Source organism: Pipistrellus kuhlii, unplaced genomic scaffold (genome assembly GCF_014108245.1).
Source record: "Pipistrellus kuhlii isolate mPipKuh1 unplaced genomic scaffold, mPipKuh1.p scaffold_m20_p_4, whole genome shotgun sequence".
NCBI lineage: Eukaryota > Metazoa > Chordata > Mammalia > Chiroptera > Vespertilionidae > Pipistrellus > Pipistrellus kuhlii.
This window is the reverse complement of record NW_023425540.1, coordinates 39,624,480-39,648,476: the sequence shown is the minus strand read 5'-3', so window position 1 is coordinate 39,648,476 and position 23,997 is coordinate 39,624,480. Positions and strand designations below refer to the sequence as shown.

General features: G+C 40.1%; 1 protein-coding gene across 3 annotated transcripts in view; it reads right to left on the bottom strand.

The window, feature by feature from the left end:
• Positions 1 to 19,131, bottom strand: part of ATG10 (autophagy related 10) — a 183,613-nt gene extending 164,482 nt beyond the window's left edge. Inside the window, exons 1-3 of one of the 3 annotated variants that reach the window (XM_045571689.1) lie at positions 15,914 to 16,030; positions 13,892 to 13,938; positions 12,352 to 12,473 (exon numbers count right to left, since the gene is read on the bottom strand). In XM_045571689.1, the coding sequence (XP_045427645.1) occupies positions 12,352 to 12,459 (108 nt within the window). In that variant the 5' untranslated portion in view covers positions 12,460 to 12,473; positions 13,892 to 13,938; positions 15,914 to 16,030. Of the gene's footprint in view, positions 1 to 12,351; positions 12,474 to 13,891; positions 13,939 to 15,913; positions 16,031 to 19,094 lie in introns of those variants that run through there. The other 2 variants (XM_036410163.2, XM_045571688.1) reach the window with 2 other exon arrangements.
• Positions 19,132 to 23,997: the final 4,866 nt, after the last annotated feature.

The following is a 23,997-nucleotide window of genomic DNA, read 5'->3' as shown; positions in this document are numbered from 1 at the left end:
AGGTCTCAAGAAGGTTTGGGGGGGAATAGTTTCTCATTACTAACTCTGCACTTTTTTGTTGAGTCTTATTCTCATATTGGGGTGGGGTGAAGGATCCCAGTCCTTCAAGGAATGGTTCCTCAGAACAGTCTCCTCTCCGCAGGCAGGTTCCTGGCCCCAGTGGCTATTAGATTATTCATAGCAATCCAAATATAGAAAAGTAGTTACTTAGAGTCTTTTGTCTCCAGCTTGGGGCTTTAGCTGAAATTCTAGAACAAGATAAAAAGGTCCCACTCAACACGCTGTTTCATGGTTATTTTAAAATCTAAAGTCTGCATTAAATTCTACTATACTGCATATCATTATAGAAAAATTCCATTTTTACAGAAATACCAGTTTTATTAAAAAGACTGCCCTGAAGAGGTTATCTGAATGTCATTTATTAACTTTTTATGTAAATTTTATGATGTTTTCATAAATCCTAGCTCATTAATTAAGGGACAGAAGAGGAATACTGAGTTTTTTTTTAAATTTCTAATATTTTTCCAAATAAAACTTTTTGTTCAATAAAATTCTCCAGGAAAAAAAAAATCAGATATTCAGTCATTCATGTAACAAATATTTGTGTACCTACCTTACACCCAGTGATATTCTAGTTGCTTTGGGCAAATCAATAAACAAAATAAGCCCTGGCTGGGTGGCTCAGTTGGTTGGAGCATCATCCCATGCAACAAAAGGTTGCTGGTTCAATTCCCAGTCAAGACACATACCTAGGTTGCAAGTTCAAGCCCCAGTCAAAGTGTGTATGTGAGGCGACCGATCAATGTTTCTCTCTTCATCCCTCCCTCCTTCCCTCTTTCTAAAAATCCATGAGAACATGTCATGGAGTGAGAATTGAAAAAAAAAAAAATACTTGTCCTTATAGATTAAGAAAGAAAAAAAGAGGCAGTAAGAAATAAACAGAATAAATAAATAAATTGAAGAGCATCTTAGAGATAAATAGTAGTATCAGAAACATAAAAAAGTAATGAGGCTAGAACTGCTGAATAGGATGATCAGGAGACCCCAACATGAAGGTGACATATAAGCAAACACATGAAGGATGTGGGGAGGAGAAGAGGGGTTAGTCATATCAAGAAGAAGAGTGTTATAGACAGCAGAGAAGCCAGCCAATTCAGAGGCCTCCGGACAGGAGGGTTTGTCTGGTATGTTTGAAGAACAGCAAGGAAGGCAGTGTGCCTGGTCCAGTTGTGAAGGAAAGGAAAAGAAATTGAAGGTGAAGTAAGAGTTGATGATGGTTTGCACCAGCATGGTAGCAAGGGAAATGATAAGAAATGGTCTGATTCTGGATATGAGGTGAAGGAAACAGGATGTCTGAATGGATTGGATGTAAGGTGTGAGATAAATAGAGAAGTTAAGGATATCTCCAGTAGTTTGAGCAACTGGAAAAACTGAGTTTCTCTGTCTACTGAGAGAAGGTTAATTTGGATGGAGTTGGGTAAGCATCTTTGGGAGGGGAGAGATTAGGAGTTTAATTTTGGACTTGTTGACTTTAGGATCTGAGTGGGGACATCAAAGTAGAAATGTCAAATAAGAACTTGACCTTATGGGTCTGGAATTTGAGAGAGAAGTCTGGGCAGGGGATATACAATTGGGAGTAATTGGCATTTGATAGAATTTAAATAATGACACCACAGTCCTGAGAATAGCTAGAGAAGAGAATAAGACATAGGACAGCCTGGGCACTAGTATTATGAGGTTGGGCGGGGGGGTGGGGGGGTGGGGGGGGGAATAAAACAGCAAAAGAGACTGAAAAGGAGTGAAGAGTAATTTAAGTAGTAAACTAAGAGAATGAGGACACCAAATGAAGGAAGTATGTGTGTGTGTGTGTGTGTGTGTGTGTGTGTGTGTATAATATACATATATATATATATATATTGATATATATATATTGATATATATATAGATATATATATATAGATATATATATATATATATAATTTTTTTTAAAGAATGGTCAATCCTGTCAAACACAACTAAAAGATCAAAGTTACCAATGAATTTAATGGTAGTAGCAATGAATTTAGAGGTTACTGGTGGTATTATGTAATAATATTGGGTCATTCCACTAAAAAGGAATTTTACTATTTAATGAAAATGTTTCTACAACAACTAGGTTTTTAAAAAGTAGTTATTGACCACTTATTTCAAACAATATATTATACAATGAAATAAAATATAATAAAATGTATTTACAAAAATAAAAAGCCTGCCAGAACTCCTTGAAGTTTATATGATTTTAATTCAATTAAGCAAATGCATATAAAGGGCTCACTATGCTAAGCACCAAGGACTTAAAAGGATATAGAAACAAAATTTCATGCGGTAAAGGAGCTTTCAGACTATTATGGGGAATCAGACAAGTACACTGATAATCACTATATAGAATTGTGCAGTCAATTTTATAGACATGCAGAGGAGGAGCATCTAAGCCAAACTTGGGGTCAAGGTTGCCTATCTGAAGAATAAATTTAATCTTCAAAAAATATGTAGTGACTATGGGAAAAGACTCAATCATACAAAAGAAGGTTCCAACTAAACAATAAGCATACTAAAAGGTAAACAAATAAACTAGTTTTCAGGAAAATACAAATTAAAATCATTATGTGGCTTCAGTAGGAAGGACTTTAAATCTTCCTCTCCAAAAAACAACCATTTCAGGGATCTGGCTATCTACCAAAGCCAAATAGCATATTAAGAAGCACTTATTCATAAAACACTGTTGAAATTCGGGTAAGAACAGTGGGAGTCTGTGGCTCTGCTGGCTGGGGCCACTGCCATCCTTCCCTGGTGGTCAGGCTGGGGCCTCTCCCTGGACCACAGGCTGGGACACCTTCATGGCCAGACAGGCTGGAGCCCAACATGAGAATATGCTGTCCAGCAGCAGGGCCAGTAGCAAGTCTGAGGAAGCCATCTCTGTTGGGTCAAGCAATGGCAGCAACAAAAGCAGAAACTTAACAGTGAGATCCTGAAAGTGAGAGATCCACAGAGAAGCTTCAACTCTGCAAACAACCCTGGCTGCCTTCCACCCACATGCACTGGGGAAACCATCCTGTCCTCATATCCTGGGCTGACAGTGAGGTGACACATGCAGAGAGGACATGGCAGGGCAGACTAGAAGAAACCTGTCTGAACTCCAAATGTACATAATGGAATTGAGAGTGAATAATGGAATTAATATGTTAAATACAGTTATATCACTTTACCCATTCACTTTGGCAGTAATTACACATTGAGTTGTTGAAAGTAATGATTTTTATTTCAAAAGTGAATACTAAATATTTACTTAAAAAAAAAATTTCTATGTAAACAGTATGCTTAGATTCTTTGTTAAAATTTAATGATGATTCGCCCTAACCGGTTTGGCTCAGTGGATAGAGTGTTGGCCTGGGTACTCAAGGGTCTCAGGTTCGATTCCCATCAAGGGCATGTATCTTGGTTGTGGGCACATACCTAGTAGGGAGTGTGCAGGATAAGGCTGATCGATGTTTCTAACTCTCTAATCCTCTCCCTTCTTCTCTGTAAAAAATCAATAAAAAATATTTTTAAAAATTTAGTGATGATTGTAAGGTTTACTAAAAGCAATAGACATTTCCCACTGGTTTCTTAGGTATAATGTTGCTTTATGTGAGTAACAAATACATTTGGTGGTTTGAAATATTTAATTTTTCCTTTAATTTACTTAAAATTTTTTATATATCCTGTGTTAGTAATCCTTTTTAGAGAGGTTGTGAGTATGTTGTTGCTACTAGTTTTTGAATAATGTATATTTGTTTAAGCTACCTACTGTGAGTTAATGAAATATCATTTCTGGACCCAAATGTCACTAGATGAGGATTAAATATATTGTATTCATATAGTCTCTTGATTAGACTAAAGTAGTTTTGTGGGGGTTTTTTTTTAATATATTTTATTGATTTTTTTACAGAGAGGAAGGGAGAGAGATAGAGAGCTAGAAACATCGATGAGAGAGAAACATTGACCAGCTGCCTCTTGCACACCCCCACTGGGGATGTGCCCACAACCAATGTACATGCCCCTGACTAGAATCGAACCCGGGACCTTTCAGTCCACAGACCGATGCTCTACCGCTGAGCCAAACCGGTTTCGGGAGGTTTTTGTTTTTTTAATTTACCTTTGGAGATTAGGAGAAAAATGCACTTAGAGTAGCATGCTGTGTTTTTGTAATAAACATTGAGTCATAGTCAGTTACACTAGATTTTTCATTCATAATTTATTGTGTTATGATATGATTTGTCTTAAGCATATGCAAATCTTAAGCAATCATCACAAGAAGAACAGGTTGTATCACTTGTAAATTTAATATTTTAATGCCATTTTTAAAGATTATCAAGAGTATCAGAGAAAGGAAAGCTATAATACTTTATAAATTTATACATTAAAATTTAAATAATGATAGTAATTATGTACTTTTAACAACTAAAAGCACATTCCTGCCTAACAGTAATATTTGGGGACTGGTTGACAGGCTGTTTTCAAAAAGCCTTGTAGGAAGTTTTTTCCACTGGTGAGTTTATCAAGCCCAGAATCTGACCCTCAGTATAAGATAGATTGGAATGGAGCTGTCTTTCAAAGAAAGATCTACATCAAGCATTGACAAAGGAGATATCTACATAGATATATATCAAAATCCAATTACTAATTTATACTAACTGTAAATAGAATTGTCAAATGAACTGGAATGCTCCTGTCATCCTGATGATTCATTTTTGTTTTGTAGATGGGCAAATCACAATAGTGTGAGCACAGAATGAGTACAAATTCTCATGAGTAGTTGCATGGATAAAATATTTAATGGCATAATCTAAGAGTGGCATCATACATCTTGCTCTGTAGTAGGCAGTCTTACCATTGAGGCCAAGTTGTTTAAAATGTGTAGGGTAAGAATCTCTCTCTTTAAATAGTGTAATAGACATTGCTCCATTACAATGTTTCCTTCATTCATTTTTTAAAAGTTATTTTTAAATATATATAGTTTTTAATTTCAGAGAGGAGGAAGAGGGAGAGAAACATCAATGATGGGAGAGAATTACTGATCAGGTGCCTTCTGCATGCCCCACACTGGGGATTGAGCCCACACCCTGGTTCATAGGTCAAAGCTCAACAACTGAGCCATACCCACCAGGCTTCTTAAATTTTAATGACTGACTATTCTCTTTTTGGTTACCATCAGATTGCAGTCTAATCTTGTAGAGTGGGAAGCCATGTCCCTGTCTCTCTCTCTCTCTCTCTCTCTCTCTCTCTCTCTCTCTCTCTCTCTCTCTCTCTCTCTCTCTCTCTCTCTCTCTCTCTTTCTCCTTTCCCAGGTAATTTGCCTAACTGTTCTGACCTATTATGAGTTCATATTATGCTTGCACTTAGAAAATGCTTATTTCCAAAGCCTAAGAGAAGGCCTCTAACTAGAGACATTATGATTGTGAATGTTTGTAAAAATGGGAAAAAATCACACTAACCTAGTACCATTGTGGTTGTTTTGCTGTATTTCCCTCATATGTAAGCTTTCACTTTTAGGTACTCTTAATTAGATAAGCAGGTGTTGCTATATTTCTCAATTGGGATTTCAATGGTTGTTCTTTTAAATTATAAATTTGGAGGGAAATTACATATCTACAACTTTGTCCTCTCTTTTATGTACACAATACCTGTTCACTTTTAAAATTTGTTTTGCTAGGTATATTTTGTAACTGATTGCCTAAGTGAATTGTCTTAGTACTTCTAGTACTTTTTAAAATAATTCTTTGGTGCTTTCCATGTCATTTGATATAATGAAAATATGGTTTCTTTTTCAATATTTATATTCATCAGATTGGATTAGTTATAATTTCTAAAACAAATTGAGTGCTATAGCAGCAATTGCATGTATTTTTGTTTTGCAGCATCTTGATATGTCCATGACACTCATATAAGTACATATAGGGCAGACATATTTTCTTCATTCTGTATCAAGATAACTGAAATAAATAAGTAAACTTAGGCACCAACATGACAACTGACTTGGCCAAATTTGATCGAGGCCTGGAGCAAGAACCCAGGTCTTTGGACTGCTACAGTCCCATATTTCCATACACTCCTTATTTTTCCCTAAACAATAGATTTTACAATTACATAAGCAATCTTGAGGTTTTGTTGACCTCAAGCTCCACATGATCAAAACTGAGCTTATTATCTTTCAACCTCCTATTAGTTGAGTTCTTTGTTTTATTAAAGGGCTCCACCATCCTTCTGGCTCAGGCCATAAACCTGAAGGCTTTTACTCCTCTCTCCTCGATACTTAGACCTAATGGATCATTCTATCAGTTTATTCACCTTTAAAAATCTCTCCAATTGGCTTACCTCTGCATCTTCTGCCCTATATTCCCATTGCCATTGCCTCTGTTCACGCCATTATTTCTGCTTTCGGTCTCTAATCTTGCCTTCTGCCAATCTGCCTTCCCTTCTGCAAAGCAATCTTATAAAATGCAATTCCAATCCATTATAGCCTCGTTAAAATCCTAAAGTAATTCTCCATTATTTCAGGATATAGTTCACGTTCTTTAGCTAAGCATACACAGTTCATGACCAAAAATAATGTATTCTTTTGAGTCTGGTTTCTGTCTCTCAAAATTACGTTTATGCATAGCTTTATGGCAATGATTGGTCAGAAGCTATGCTTAAACATCTTGAGCCAGAAAAAAACACTGAAAACAACAACAACAACAACAACAAAAGCCTGGTCCTTAATCCTAGATAGAGATGCAGTCCTCCTCCTCACTTCTTTATCTTACCATTAATTTTTTGAGGAAATTGAGTCATTTGTCCTTTAGATTTCTAGATTTTTCCATTTGCTTCCTGTGGTGACAATTAACTGGGTCCTGCATCACTTACGTTCCTTAATTGATTCTATTCAGGTTCAATGTTTTGGGCAAGAATACTTCATAGATTACATGCTCTGTGATTCATGCTATAAAACTTCAGAAAGTTTATAATATCTGGATGCCCAGTTTTTAGTAACTCCAAGATTGAGTATGAGGTTCAGGTGATGATAGCTCAAGCCCTCCTCTGCAACCTTCCATTTAATAGTTCCATCCACTGATTATTGTTGCCTACTTCATTTCACTGGGGATTGAAAAGTGGTGTGTTTTGTTTTTTTTTTTAATTCTATCATCTTTTCTATGTTTTATCAGATAAAACTCTAAAAAGAAAAAAGACCTTTTAAAAATCAAATTAGGCTATTTATTTGGTTACCATGTGATATAGTCCATGTAAGAAAGACAAGAAAAATGATCATTTCTTTCTTTCTAACAATTTTCACAACAAGGAGTTGATGTCCTAGATACTTTCAATGATGGTCAATGAGTTAGGTTTGGAAACTGTTCTAGTTCTCTCTCTCTCTCACCCATGGATTTTTTAAGATCATATATATATATGGCTAAGTGACCATCCAACCATCTGACCAGCCGGTAGGTATGACGCGCAATGACCACCAGAAAGCAGACACTCAATGCAGTTGCTGTTGAGCTGCAGTGACTTGGCTGTAGCGATTCTCCAGTGACACAGCTGGGAACCAGAGAGGAGGGAACCCAATCTTCACAGGCCAGGCCGAGGGATCCCACCTGAAGGAGGGACCCCATTCACTCCACAGATGCCCTCCAAGCTCCAGTGCCGCCCCAAGCCCCACGTACGGCCGGCCAGTGAAGAGACCACAGGAGGTTGGCTCTAGGGAGTGTCCAGCCCATCTCTCCCAGTCACCTTCTAACTAATTTCCTTTGTGCACTGGGTCTCTAGTTTTATAGATTAAAAAATGAAGTTTAGAGACATTAAGTAATTTGTCCAATACCCAGATAGTAAATGTTAGAGCAGGAATTTGTATCCAGGTACACCTAATTCTGAAGCCCATGCTCTTAACAAAAACCATTAATTTCAGACAGACCTTCATGTTAAATAATAGCTCTCAATGAGAGTTTGGAAATATTGGTAGTAAAGGATTAAGAAGAATTGTCCTGCCCAGATGCCAACAGTATCAAGCCCCGCTGAAAAATAATGATTTAGAAATCTTTTCCCATTCTGCATGCCTCCAGATATAAAAATTAGAACTCTTTTGACTACTTTTAGAAACTGCCTTTTAAATAATTTTTTAATTACATGTTTCATTAATTCACTCTGTTTTTCTTATCAACTTTGCAGGGGGGGGGAAATGATCTTTTGTCTTATCTATAAAGTTGAATTATACCAATTCTCTAAATATTGTTACAACTCTTTCTATATTAAAAAATAAAATGAATAGTGCCAAAGTGATTTATGAACAAACCTGAATGTGAGCAGTAATATGTGTACTCTTTAAAGGAGCCTCCATATATTGCAATAAACAAGATTCTTTTTAAAAATAACTTCCAGGGCAGATGGAGGGACTACAAAAAGTACAAGGGACTTTTTGGGGTGACGGATATATTCACTTTCTTGACTGTGTTGAAGGTTCACAGGTCTATACATGACAAAACGTATCCATTTTATACTTTAAATATGTTTTCCAATTGTACTTCCAAACAGCTGTTTTTTTAGTCAACGTCTACTTAAAAAATAGCCCTCCTTATTATGCATTATTAGCGCCCATTATTGTGCACTACTGGCATGTTGGGTTTGGTCCTCACTGTGTTTTAAAAATATCTTTTTTAGCCGAAACTAGTTTGGCTCAGTGCATAGAGCATCGATCTATGGACTGAAAGGTCCCAGGTTCGATTCCGGTCAAGGGCATGTACATCGGTTGCAGGCACATCCCCGGTAGGAGGCAGCTGGTAGATGTTTCTCTCTCATTGATGTTTCTAGCTCTCTATCCCTCTCTCTTCCTCTCTGTAAAAAAATCAATAAAATATATTTTTTAAAATAAAATAAAAATATATTTTTTAATTATTTGCCAATATTTAAAATTTTAGAAATTTCTCCCCCCAAATCCTTTCACTTTTTTCTGGAAGGTCTGGTAACCCAAGGACCCAGGTTTCCAACTCAGCAACAGGCCAAGCACTGTGGTCAGCCACAGACCACAGGACTCAGTGTCCATGTGGTTGTGTCCCTGGCAGCTTCATCCATTTACTTACCACACCTGGTCTCTCCGTAGAGTTTTGACTTCCCAGTCCTTACCTTAAGGCTACAGCGATTTCCTACCAACAGCTTTCTGTTTTGTTTTTATGCTATCTATGGGCTCACCCCCACATTAAAAAGAACAATCCTTAATTATAAGTGCAATTCCTACCACAAAGGGTAGGAAATTTTCTTAACTTAGCAGACAGTGGCAGCAAACAAGAAGTTACACATAGCCATACCCATCCCTGAAGCAGAGGCCAAAACAAGAATGTAAACAAATCCTGGAAACTGGTTTGTGAGGAACTGGTTTCAACAAATTTAGTTGAAGAAGATTCTGACAGATATAATTTCCCTCCAAGGGATCTTCCCCCCCAACACATACAGTCACACAAATGCAGTCTAGTCCCAGCTCCCTCCCTAACCTTCCTCCCCCTCATTCTGCTGGGTCACAAAAATTGTAACAGGAATCTATATCATTCTTTCTCCAGTTTAAGATTAAAAAAAAAAATCTTCTTTAGGAAACCTGGTGAAAAGAGAAAGTTCCCAAGGACTAACCACACAAATTATTATAGGTCAAGGGGTCTTAAACAAGGTGGGTGGGTGGGTGGGAAAAGATCAACCAAAGAACTTATGTGCACATATGCATAACTCATGGACACAGACAATAGGGTAGTGAAATCTTGGGATTGGAGGTGGGGGTGGGCTAGAAGGGTTAATAGGGGGAAAAGAGGGACATATGTAATACTTTCAACAACAAGATTAGAAAGAAAAAAGAAAGGAAAGGAGGTCTTTACTCATTAAATGAATAAACAGGGGGAGAATCCAAGATGGCTGCACAGGTAAACACCTAGCCGCAGCGGCACACTAATATGCAAATAGACCGAACAGCGGAACAACCAAACAACTGAACAACCAGTCACTATGACGTGTGCTGACCACTAGGGGGCATGCATGAAACATGCGGTCATAGACAGTAGACAGCAGAATGTGAAACTTGGCAGGTGTAAAGCCACAGAGGGATGGTGGAGCAGGTGAGCGGGGATGCCAGACCAAGATGGGGCTCCAGTCATTGACATCAGGGTGAGCCTGAAAATTCTTTGCTTCTGCGTGTCAAGGTCCCACTCAGCACTCTCGCCTGCTGCCGACAGCAGCCTCACTCACACCCACTACTGGCACCGGCTCTAATATTGATCACTAGACACCATCAGCAGGTGCGAGTGGCAGCTGCTGGCCCTGATCACCCCTGAGGGCTTTTCCACCTCCCCCTGCTTTTAAGGGGCAATCAGAATAGCAGCCACCACTCATACCAATGGCAACGCTGGTCCCTCTTGCACCTGCTGCTGGTGCCACCCCCAATTGCTCTGTGCCATCAGCAGGTTCGAACAGGGTCAACCAGTGGGAGATGAGGGCTGCCGGCAGACAGGAGACCAGGGGCTATGGTAGGAGGGACCAGGCGGAGGCATGGAGGATGGGCCGAGATCCGACCCTGTGCCCACTGCAGCCTCAAGACCCACAGTTCCTTTCAAAGTACATGAATTTATGCACTGCACCCCAATAATAATCATAGAAGAAATCTATAATAAGATAGGGGAATACGCTAATTAGACCTGACAGCTGAACGATCTTCTGGACATCATTCCGGACATCCTTCCAGACTAAGCCACAGAGATGGGGGCTGAGGTAGAGGTGGTTAGGGGTGATCAGGCAGGCAGGTAAACAGTTAGGGGCGATCATGCAGACAGGCAGAGTGGTTAAGGATGATGAGGCAGGCAGGTAGGTGAGCAGTCAAGGGCAATCAGGCAGGCAGACAAAGTGGTTAGGGGCAATCAGGTAGGCAGGCAGAGTGGTTAGGGGTGATCAGGCAGGCAGGCAGAATGGTTAGAGGCAATCAGGCAGGCAGGCAGGCAGAGTGGTTAGGGGTGACCAGGCAGGCAAGTGAGTGGTTAGGGGTGAGCAAGCAGGCAGGCAGGTGAGAGGTTAGGAGCCGTGGTCCCGGATTGCAAGAGGGGATGTCCAACTGCTGGTTGAGGCCCAATCCCTGCCTAAACCAGCAGTCGGATATCTCCTGAGGGGGTCCTGAATTGTGAGAGAGTGCAGGCTGAGCTGAGGGACACCCCTCCTCTCTCCCCCCCTCCCCCTCCCCCCCGCCCCTGTGCATGAATTTGGAGCACTGGGCCTCTAGTAATATGAATAAAAATATAAACACAATAGCAAACAAAATTATAAATAGGAATAAAAATTAATAAAGGGTGCCAGTAAGGTCATGTTTTCCTGGAGCAGGAGATGCCCTAGGGGTGTGTAGACTGTCCCACCCCTAACCAAGATAGTGGAGCTGGACTCTACCACACCGCTGAACCATCCCATGAGCCACCCTGTCAAAACTGAGCTGACATATAACCCAAGATGAAATTATGGCTTCTCTCCCCAGTGATACTCTAGACATGATCAAGACCTGCATTTCCCTGGCCTAGTTCTGAATCATAAGATTCAGCTTAAAATGGTTCATGTTTCTCAGAGTGCAGATAGGAAACACAGCCATTCTGCAGAGAATCAAGATTCATCACTTTTTCAGGAATCAGATAAGGTGTCAAGTAGAGGAAACTTATTCTCTAAGAACTGAAGCTTTCAAGGAACTGCAAAAGCTTTTGACAGAGAATCTTACTAACTATATGTGTGAAAATAAAATGAGTATATAGACCTTTTGACTATTATTGAATAGAACCAAAAAAAGTTTTAAAATGTGTTTATACTATTAAAAAATTCCCAATTTATCAACAACAAAAATAAAGAAACAAAATAAAAAAGATCCTAATTAGTACAGTCCTCAATATTTCAAATTTTGTGATTGACAGTGGTTTGGTTTCAGGATTATCTTTTCATTCTCTGGGCAAAAATAGTTTCATAAGAAAATTAATAGTATAAACAAACAGTTTGAAGCACCACAGAAGCATCTGTTTATATTCATATAATTAATATGTTAAGTATTTTTATCTTATTAAATTAAAGCAAGTCACCTAAAGACTTTTCTAGATAATACTTCATTAGCCTAATTATAATGAGTACATATAGTTGAAGTAATACAATGGACATCTGTTTTAAAATATTCTTCAACTTAACCCCTTTACTAAATCAAGCTAGCTTTCATACATTAGTTTTAATTACTAAGAATTTACATGAAAAAAAAGAACTAAAAAAAAATCCACCAAAATGGGAAATAAAATTTTCTGTTCTTACCTTTGAAGTTCTCCATTCCCAACCATCACCTATCTGCTGTGAATGTTTGATGAATTCTGCACAATAATGCTGGAATGTTTTTTCTCCAAAAAACTCATCTTCTTCCATACTAAATGATAACTGCAATAAAAAAATTAGGTATTAACTATACAGAAATGGAAAAAATATGTAGCTCTTGCTTTATAAGAACTCATCTATAATAATAAAAGCATAATATGCAAACTGACTGAATGGACAAACACAGAATGACCATCCAGACAACCACACTATGACATGTACCGGCACTTGGCCAGCCAAGGTGAGTGCTATGCTATTGTCAGGGGGCCCCACCATTGCCCCACAATTGCCCTGCAGAGAGAGGCCCAGGCCATCCGTTGGCAGGGTGATCAATCAGAGGGCTCCAGAATTATCCCAAAGCACCTTCTGCAGGGCGATCAATCAGGAGGGCTCTGCAATCGATCATCCTGTAGATGGAGGCCTAGGCCACCTGCCAGCAGGGCAATTGATCGGGGGAGGCTCTGTGATTGCCCCAAAGAGGCAAGCCCAGGCCACTGACCAGCGGGCTGCAGCAGGTATGAAGGCCTCCCTCTGTGGGGTGATCAGTGGACTCTCGGACTGTGAGAGGGCACAAGCGGTTGAGGCACCCCACTACCACCACCACCAAGTGCATGAATTTCCTGCACCAGGGCTCTAGTATTGTAATAAGGAAGATGAACCATAAAAATAACCAACCTCGATCCAACCAACTTTGCCATATTTATCAACACAATGTCCACTCCCTCTATAAACATTACCAGTAGCTACAGCATTCTGATCATGAAGCAATCTCTACTCCCCTAAGTTGACATGTTCACAAACCACATTCTTATATTATAAATATACTTTAATGAAATGCTACACTAACCAAACCAATAAAATGTAATTTCAAAACAAAGACAACTGTTATTTCTAAGATTTAATGCCTTGGAAAGACTTTATAAAAGCAAATTTACTTTGGAAAAACAGACAACTATTATAGTAGATATGGGTAATTCAACTGAAAATTGGTAGTGGAAAAAGCATACAAATCTAGTATTCTATACTCAGATTGCTGCTAAAGTGGCTTAAATTCTTTCATTTAAAGTTAAACTTTCATATAAACCAAAAAGCTAGAGGATACATTCTGGGTTCAGCTTAATCAAGAATGAACAATGAATTCTAATCAAGTGCCCATACTCAAAGAAAGTGTGCTGGTCATGTATGAAAAAATTGGCAAACGAATGTCTTTATATATTTTAAGTTGAAATAAATTTTTAAATATGCTTGTATTTTTTACATAAAAGTAATATTATTTTTTATTTTAATAAAAGATTCATCAGAATAAAGAAAAAAAATAAAATATTAGTGGCATAAATGAATCTTTACAGACACATAAATTCTACTCTTCTGTAGCGTATAAACATTAAGCAGGAATTTAAATGTTTCTTAGCATTTTCTTTTATATCAAATTCCTTGTTTACCAATAAATGTTTTTTGTGTATTATTTTTTAACAACTTTATTTTAATCAACTTCTTCAATTAACTGCTCAACTCTCAATTCTGATAGCGCTGGAAAAGAGAACTTCTATTTAAAGCCTATACAATAATGAAGATATGCACAGATTTATAGCAGGCACAAGAAGGATCCTCCACAAAGGAGAGATGGTATGGGAGTGTGTGTCATGCAGGAGTTTGGACCATGTCCATAGAAAACAAAGAATCAGACCTTAGAGCTGAAAAGGTCAGAATAATAAATCACTGGAAGCTCTGAGGAGGATATCTGAGGGCCACAAGCCTGAAAGCAAGAAGAGTTAAAAGCTGTTGTAGTAATCTGGATGAGAGGTCAAAAGGACCTGAAGCCAGGCAATGAAAGAATTCAGGAAGAATATGCATCTTAAGTTATGGAGAGAAGCCAAGATCAGTTTAAGAAATTTGGAAGTCATCTTATAAAAGAGACCAATGAAATCACCCAGCAAGAATGAATATGGCAGATTCTTAATATGGCTTCTGGTGGATCATGAAAGTCTATATTAAATTTTGAATATATATGCTCTATATTTTCTGTTTGGGTCATTGGGGGGGCATGGCCGGCCTGCAAACCATGACAGGCCCCTCGCCCAGGTTGCCCATTCCCCAAAAGAACACCCACCCTGATCCAGTTGGCCTCCATGCAAGCAACAGGCCTTTCTTTAGTTGGCCTCCACGCAAGCAACAGGCCTCTATCCTACCTAATAAAAGAGTAATATGCAGATTGACCATCACTCCAACACACAAGATGGCCTCTACAAGATGGCCAGCAGGGGAGGACAGTTGGGAAGGACCAGGTCTGCAAGGGAGGGCAGTTGGGAGCAATCAAGCTTGCAGGGGAGGGCAGTTATGGGTGACCAGGCCGGCAGAGGAGGGAAGTTGGGGGCAAACAGGCTGGCAGGGGAGCAGTTATACAACATTCAGGCTGGCATGGGAGTGGTTAGGGGGTGATCAGGCTGGCAGGCAAAAGCGGTTAGGGGCAATCAGGAAGGGAGGCAGGAAATAATCACAATTGCAGGTTATTAAGGAATAATGGCAAAAACAATCCTTAGTTTACAAATGAAAAATCTTAGATGTGAACTGCCCATGTTTCCAGACTTAAGCGATCATAACTTTAGACTAGGAGTGACAACAGAATACAAGTAAACTCTCAGTTAAAAAGGTGAATTTTAATTCTCATCTCATCCTAAACAATGAACTTCTCATTTCTTATTATAAGTAAAAGTTAAAAATAAGTCAGGGCTGTTTCCTGTCATAAAGTATAAGTTTTTAATACATCTATTTTGCTTGAGTTTCAGTCTTACTGAACAACTGTTTGATTTTTTTCTTCTTCTTTTTTATCTTTTTAAGCTTAACCAATCAAAACCTTTCTTTAGCTGCTTCAGCAGAGGCTACAGATTGGGAAAATAATTTTTCCCCCACCAACTGAAAGCAGTCTTTCTAAAATACTGGTTAGCCCTACACTAGCTAGTGTGAAGAAGCTTATTCTGCTGCTATTAAATATATCTTTTCAGAAAAGCAGCCCCAGTAAATTCTAACATGGTGTATAATCATTGTTCATATGATCCTTTTTAATTAAGAACAGCTTTTTTTCACTACCATGCTCCACATTTTTTATGTGATTTTTAATCTAACGTGTGGAAAACTGATATATTTTTTTTTTTGGTTGGAGACATTTCTTTTGATGAGTCCATAAATCAATGTGTATCGGAGTCATAATGAGATTAAAACACTTTAAGAAATAGAACTGAATTTCCCCAGAACTTAAGATCATTTATAAAAATGTGATTATCACTGAACATACTATGACACTTTAGCACATTAAAAATTGTTTTTAACTAATATAAGTAAGCTACTTCCTCTGTTCTTGTCCTTCCCTACCACAATTTTACATTATTATAACTTCAGATTTAGAGTCTTACTTAACAAAGCATACAATTACTAGCTGGAAGGTAAGTTCCACCCATTGCCTTTATGAAAATTTGGCTGGAATTCATTTAATTAGTTAATCGCTTACCTAGCAGGGTCTTTGGACAATGGTCCTCAAATATTAGACAGCCAAGAGGCACTCAGGGTACAAATTTATATGTGGAATACTAGGCCCCGACCAGGATTACCTGATTTTGAAGGCCCAAAATAAGTATTTATAATTAGCATCAGAAATACTTTTGAGGAGGAATAATGCTAGAAAACAGGGTGGGGGGGGGGGGGGGGGATGAGGATCATTTTGGTGAGGCTAGTGAAAGGGTGGGGCACAGTAGGCATGGCCAGGTAATCTAATAAGAAAGCAGCAAAAGAGAGAATATGTGTTCAGTCATGACAGCAGCTGAACAGCAGGCTCGGTGTTCCCTCTTTGCCTTCCCACGGAAACATAGGAAGCAAGTCAAAGTTTCAATGAGATTGTACCTGGCCTGGAATGAAAGGATTTTTACTAGTGGCTGAATTTGCCCTGACCTCTGCAGCTAGAGCTCCAATTAGGGAGAGGGTACAAAGTCCAGCAGTTAAATGTGGCAATTCGGCCTGGCCTGTGTGGCTCAATGGCTGAGTGTCCACCTATGAACCAGGAGATCAGGATTTGATTCCAGGTCAGGGTATGCCCAGAGGCAGGCTGTTTCCCCTGTGGGGGCATGCAGGAGGCAGTCAATCAATGATTCTCTCTCCTCATTGATGTTTCTATGTCTCCCCACTCCATTTCTCTCTGAAATCAGTAATATATATATATATATATATATATATATATATATATATATATATATATATAAATTTTTTCTTAATGTGGCAATTTGATCTAAGGCATTCTGGAACCAGAGCCAGGACCCTAGAGGAGTTATATTTCAGATAATCCTTGAATTATAAGATGATACTGAAGGACAGAGCCACAGTACATAAAGGGATGAGGAGGATTAGTGGAGTAGGGATGGGCAGTGAACCTAGGAACAGGTTGAAATGAGGCAGAGTAGACAGGTAAACAGTGTAACTGGGGAGTATAGATTAAAAAATACAAGAAAAGTATAGGGGAGGAGGGGATTTCATAAATAGCATTAAAACTCTAAAGAGATTTCATTTAAGTAGTGGGCAGGAAACTATTGTAGGTTCTACAGCTTAGAAGAGACAGTAAAAGAGTTTTCTCTGAAAGCTATTACAATACATGTCAGTGAAAACTTCATACTAGTAAGTTCTCTTCCTGGGTCCCTGTAGGAGATCAAGCACGTCAAGGCCTGGGGTGCCAGGTACATTAGTGGGACTCACTCTGATTCTGCATAGCTGTTGAGCAACCTTTCCCTATCTGGATGCTCTGAGGTAGGGTTTATTCTCCATTTCTCTACTATTCAATCGTTGTATACACAGCCTACTTGGCACCTGAAGACATACATCTGTTTTCAAGGGATAATCACCAAATAATTTCCTTGGCGTTTTGTTTGTATGGTACTCTGAGTAGGTGCATGACTCCAACACTACCTCTACAGTGCCAAAACACACCTCTAGACTTCAAAGATATTCAAAATCAAATCAAACCCAGTCTTAAATAATCTACTTATATGAACTTTACTTGATCTCCCGGCCTAAGGGGTTGCTATCTTTCTCTGAAACGTACAAGCATTAGGGATTGCCATCAATTTATAATTTGTCCCAAAACATTATACCCAGTTTAAATGCCTCATCCTGTAGTTAAATCTTAGTAAACCTTATCCTAAATAAAGAAGAAAGGGAAGTGGGGGTAAGAGAAAATGGGTGGGGATAAAATAATCTTATAACAGTCTATAGCCAAATGAACCCAGTTCAGAACTATTGGGAACCATTTCCACTAGTTTCCTCCATTAAAGTATCAATAACAATTCTTAAACCTTGTCATTGCAACTTTAATTTAGATTTCTCCATACTCAACATTTTTTCTGGTCAAGTTTTCATTTTGTAAATGTTTACTCTTGTCCATATTTGACCCTGCAGAAGCAAGAAGGGTCCTATGATGTATTTAGTACTACTCAGGGCCTGTGTTTTCCAATCCTGCAAAGTACAAGCTTAAGCTTTTGCCACTAAGGGGTGGAAACCATTGTCAAACTGTATTATTATTTTTTTTAACTCAGACATATGACTCATAAAACTAAAGTGAACCTACGGTAAAGATTTATTGAATTTACAATGAAGGAACAAGCAGAATGGTAAAAAAAAAAAAAAAAATTATTACAAAATCTTGTAATAAAACCACAACCTTCAAGAGCACTTTTTCCTCCTAATTAGAAATAATTTGCATCTCAGTTACTCCCCTCCCCCCCCCAAATATATATATATATATATATATATATATATATATATATATATATCCACAGCCTGGGCCCTAATCAATGTTATGTCAAGCCTTTGCTCAGTGGTTAGAGCATCTGGGTTCAATTCTAGGTCAAAGGCATGTACCTGGGTTACTGTTTGGAGTGTGTGGGAGGCAACCAATCAAACTCACGTGGTCTCTCTTTCTCCCCTCACCCCACTTCCTTCCTATCTTTTACTCTCTCTGAAAAGCAATGGAAAAGAATATCCTCAGGTGAGGATCAACAACAACAAAACAAAAATTTGTTACTTCAAGTAAAAGTTTGGTTTTTTACTTGATACCGAATCCATCCTCAGGTGGTTCTGACATGTAGCTCTTCTCCCTTTGCCTTCTTCTGAAATGGTTTTAACTTTTAGCATGATCAATGTTTCTATCAGTCAGTTATTTCTATATTCCCTCTGCCCCATCGCGATTTCAGCTATCATGAGTAGCTAGGTGTTTTTTGTTTTTTTTTTTTGCGGGGGGCGGGGAGAAAAAAAAATATCGGTGATAAATTACTCCTCCTGATAGTGAACCTGAAAGCCCTTGGAGTTCTTGGCCCACAGTTGAACGAATGCTGGGTGTCGGGGCTGCAGGGAGACTCCCCGCCCCGCAGGCTCTGAGCGCCGGGCGGTGACCGAGGCGGGGCCCGGAGCGCGGCCCGGGGGGGCCCGGAGCGGGGAGGGGGGCCCGGAGCGGGGAGGGGGGACCCGGGAGGGCGGCGCGGGCCCCTCCCCGCCCGCACCGGCGCCCGGGCTGCGCCCGCGGGGCCCGGGCCTGCGCGGGGCCCTGTGTGCGGGGCCGCCGCTCCCGCCCCCGCACCGCCTTCCCGGCCCGGAGCGGAGCGAGGCCCAGGCGGGAGCGCGGGGAGCGGCGGGGCGGAGGGAATACTCACCCCGCTCGCCGCCGACCCGCCGCCGGCCAGGAGGGCGGGGCCGGGGGAGGGAGCGGGGCCAGCGCCGCCCGCAGCCGCCGCCGGGAGGAGGGGGTGGGCCCCGGGAGCCACCGGGGTGGCGGCGGCGGAGCTGAGCCAACGGGGAGGGCGGTTCACCGGGGAGGTGCCGAGCCTTCCCCCCTCCCTCCATCCCCTTCTTCCTCCTGCCCCCTCCCACCCTCCTGCCCCCTCCCCCCTCTTACCCCCTCCCCCCTCCTACCCCCTCTCCCCCTCCTCTTCCCCCTCCCCCCCCCTCCGGGCGGCCGAGCGGAGCATGCGCGCTGCGCCTCCCCCAGCAGCGGGGCCGCCTCCCCCCGGCCGCCGGGGCCCTCTGCACCCGGGGAGCCTCTGGGGGTGCCCTCCGGGCTGCAAGCACCCCCGCCGCCGGGTCCCCGCCCGGGACCCGAGGGCGCTGTCCCCGGTGCCAACACAAAGGCGGGGAGCCGGCCGGAACCCCGGGGAGGGGGCCCGCGCTCCCGAGGCCTCTGCACACTCTCCCCCAAAATAGCCGAGAGCCTGGAGCAGAGAGGGCGGCCGTGGGAGGAGGCAGAGCCGGGACCGGGCGGGACCGGGCCGTGCCGCTCGCACCTCTCCGGAGAGCGGGGAGGGCCGGCCCGCGACCTCGCTCCCTGCCAAGGGCTCCGGGCCCGCCGGGCGCCAGGCCCGAGCAGCCCCCCCAACCCTAACTCTAACCCTAACCCCCTCTCCCCGCGCCCCTGACCACCAGAGCGCCCAGTGCAAGGCAGGGATCCGGGGGCCGACAGTAGTGCCATCTGCGACCCAGAGCTCAGAAAGAAAAGGAAAATAATAGTAATCTAGCAGCAGGATACATGAAGGGGAACGGTGGGATAAAGAAACACGAGTGAAAGATGTAGGAGAATGAAAGGTGATCGAACTGAAATACTGCAAATGCAGCAGCAGACATGGGAGGGGAAACTAGCATGTGCTCCAGTGAACACAGCAGAATGGACTTGGGTGGAAAGTAAAGAGTAAACACAGGCCAGGAAGTGAAAGGAAAACTGCCTTCAAATGTGCTAGGCAGTTGAGAGGTATAGGGGACTCTGATGTACTTTATCTATCTATCTTATTTATTTATTTATTTGTTTATTTATTTATTTATATTTCCTGTGAGTCTATAATTATTTCAGAATAAAAATGTCTTGCTAGGGGACAGAACCCTGAGGGCTGACCAAAAAGAAGCCAGAGGAAATGGGGGGGAGGGGGGGAAGGAACTGTTCTATATCTTGATTGTGTCAGTGATTACACCACTGTTTTACCAGTCATAAAACGATAGATTTTACTCTATGTAAAATAGTTTTAAACTCAAAATGATACTGCTAGTAAAGATAAATTTCCTAACATGTTGCAGCAACTATGGATATAAATCAGGTATTTTGTGATCAATATGGAAATAAAAATTGTTTTGCGAACATAAATTTGGACCACATTCCTTAGCTTAGAACTTGTCTTATTTGATGATACTAATGTAGAGAAAATTTTATTGCCAAACTTAAATCTTTATGTGTTAAAAAAGAAACTACAGGCCCAAAATGGAATCCCTTTTGCTAAGTCCCACCAAGACTTAATATCTAACTAACTGATTTAATGGTTTTAAATCAGTCTGGAATTTCCCTGGTCCGTAGTAGGGAGCTAATCTGCCTGGTAAAACTCCCTGCCTTCCACTGTGGGAAGGTAACCTTGCTGAAATACCCACTCTTTTAACTCTCTTGCCTGACCCTCTTTCTGGCTATAAAAACCTCTCATTTTGTGCAACTCTGAGAGCCCATCCCATGTGCTAGATGGGGTGCTGCCCAATTCATCCCTCACTTAATAAAGCCAATTAGATCTCCATATTTACTGAGTTGAGTTTTGTTCCTTAACATTTGGAATTTAACATTTTGGGAAATTATATGTTTCATGTGATTTTTAGTAATAGACATATGTACTTACAATACAGAAAGCCAGGGCCTTTGGTACTCAGGGATTCGGACATTTGTATGAAAAAAGCAATGGAGGACTGTCGATTTTTAATGGCAATCTATAATTCTATAATTATCTGTGTTTCCTAAGGAAAAAAGTTTTAGAAATTTTCTGAGCCTCACTGAAAATTAGTTGTAAAAGTCGATAGCAAAGGATAAAGTAAATACAGAACCTCAACAACGTGGTGTTATAGCTAATAACGAACAGCAGTGGGGCTGTACAGCGACACTATATTGAGGATCCTATACTTGACGGTCCATTTTGTACTAAGAAGAGAATAGCATGTTTCAAGAAATAATCCATTTGAGCTGCCTGAATAAAGGTTGGCATGTTTTAGTAAATTTTAATATTTACTCTGGCTTTGTTTACAATAGTCTTGGTTAGACACCTTTTTTTTTTTTTTTTTTTTTTTTTTTTTGGAGCATTTGAGGACTTTTGGAGATTATAACTTAGGTTTTAAATTTGTCAAAGGAATTCAGTGTTTCCAAAAGAATACTCTGCCAGTGGTGTCCCATTTTGCCTGGTTTCCTCATATTATGTGGATAAAATGAATTATTTAACATGGGTTTATATTTACACAAAAATCATGGTTTTATTTTTTAAGTTATATTTTGATAGAGTCCTGGTAATTTGTACATGGAAATAAATCCACACTATAGACTTTCACCCCAAGTCTCTCTGAAGTGTCCAGTACTTCTGAAAAGAAGGCAGGCTGGGATCTTTGGAGGCAGAAAAGGACAGTTGTCAGGCAAACTGAAATCTTGAACAAGATGGTGTGAGGCCCAAGAAGAAGTAAATAAGAGAATAGATCAATAGCAAACTATCTGTGATTAATAGCATGTGCAATACCTTTGGCAGATGTGGAGGTAAAAAGAAAGAGTCCAACAGGATATTTGCAGCACCCTATATCCAGAATCTATTGATTTGGAAAGCAATAGGTGGGAAATAGAGAAGTAACTATAGAATCTCATAAGCTCTTCAAAATTTTTGGTTCAGGCACTCTGTGTTTTAGGCCCCAAGTTAGATTTCTTAGAACTATCCAGCAAGATGTCCTCCCCTGAAAAGTCTGCACTCTCACCAGCTAAGGAAGAATAAACTAGAACACCATACATACCCGGGATCTCCTAAGAATGTCCTTGCTCAAAAATGACCTGTTTCCTCTAATGTTGTATGGCTATCTTACTGATCAGGAATTAATTTTGATTGCAGGATTCACTGTATATTGATATTGTTGTGTTGTAATGATGTTTTTCATTAAGATAGTTTTGTCTGCCACTCCAGAAACCTTTGTGCATATTTAATTCAGAAAACTGCCCTAAATTCAGACTAAATCAGAATTTGCTCCTAAGATAATGGCTCCCTTTAGGCTGCTTTAGCATCTATATTTCCATAAGATAAAATTAGTAGTAATTCCAGCTTTGCAGAGCTGTGGAGAACAAAAAGATATACTTGTTCAAATTTACTGGATTTATATTATTCCATAGAGACAATGGAATAATACAAGTATTAATATGATAATGTTTCCTTTTCTAACCTGAAAAGATGATGTACAAAACAGCATGATAAAGTATGACCTCATTTATGGTCCTCTAGAAAAATGTTGAGTTATAACCAAAAGTTAATAATGGCTATCCTTTCATAAGGGGATTATGAATTATTTTTCTTTTTCACACTTTTTTTTGTTTCATATTTAAGGAAAAATAATGTATTATCAATGTGTTACTTTTTATAATAAAAATAAAGGATGCTATCTTCAATTTAAAAATTAACCTTGATATCTGTGATTTTACATGAGAGCAAATTATCTATGACCTTAACATTCCTGAATATGTATTTGACACAAAGAAAGGAATGTTATCTGGATACAAATTATATCCTGTTGTTCTATAACTGAAATGACAATGGAGGTAAAGAGGTCAACTTCAAAAGGAGAAAAGCCAAAATGCGATGCCCACAAACGATGATTATGGGACATTCCAAATATGCAATTTCCTACCTTCTACAACCCACACTTGGCCATGGAGAATGCCCCTGCCTGGTTCAGTACTCCTCAAATTAAAGGGCTGATAGTGTAAATACATAGGCATAGATTGTAGAAGGATGTAAAGAGACTTGCTTATTCTATATATATACCCAAGGCATATTATGGAACATAAATAATGACAGGATGAAAGCTGTCCAGTCCCATTGTAATTGTAATGCTGTTAAAATGCTAAATGTGGAATGAAACAGTTGAGTAGTACATTTTTTATGTAATGTTGGACTGCTTTGTATTATGATGCTTTTAATTATTTATGCTGTTCGGTGTGTGTGTGATAAAGAGGATGTAAAGCTTACTGCCATATAGACATAACTTTGATATTGGGCTCTTAATATACACACCACACCTTCCATGTATTAGTCAGATGTTCAGTCCAGTCAATGGGGAAATGCTGGGATTTTCCTTTGCTGATTTGTCATGATGGCATAATGAGGTTGGCGGTAGGGTAATGTAATAGCCAATGGGTGAAGTACAGCTCTTGAAAGGGCCAGTAAAGAATTGCAAAGTCTTCTTAGATGCTTAAGAGTTTCACTAAGCCTAATAAAGTTGTTCAGCCAGAGGTCATGGATCGTGTGATGCTTGGCCTAGAGATTCCACCAATCTGAAGCTGCCTATGGCTCTAGCCAGGCAGACAAGTCAGGGAGTGGGTAGCTGTATGGTACTAGAGGCCCCCTGCCTGGAATAAGAACATCAATCCAGATGACATGAAAACACTCCACATGTGAGCTGTACCATTGAAACATCACTATGTGCTTTCAATAAATAGAATGTAAGTTATCTCATTTCTTCAGCTTTCAGAAATCTAACTAAAACAGTCTGGATTGGCATGTCCAAAAGGCAATA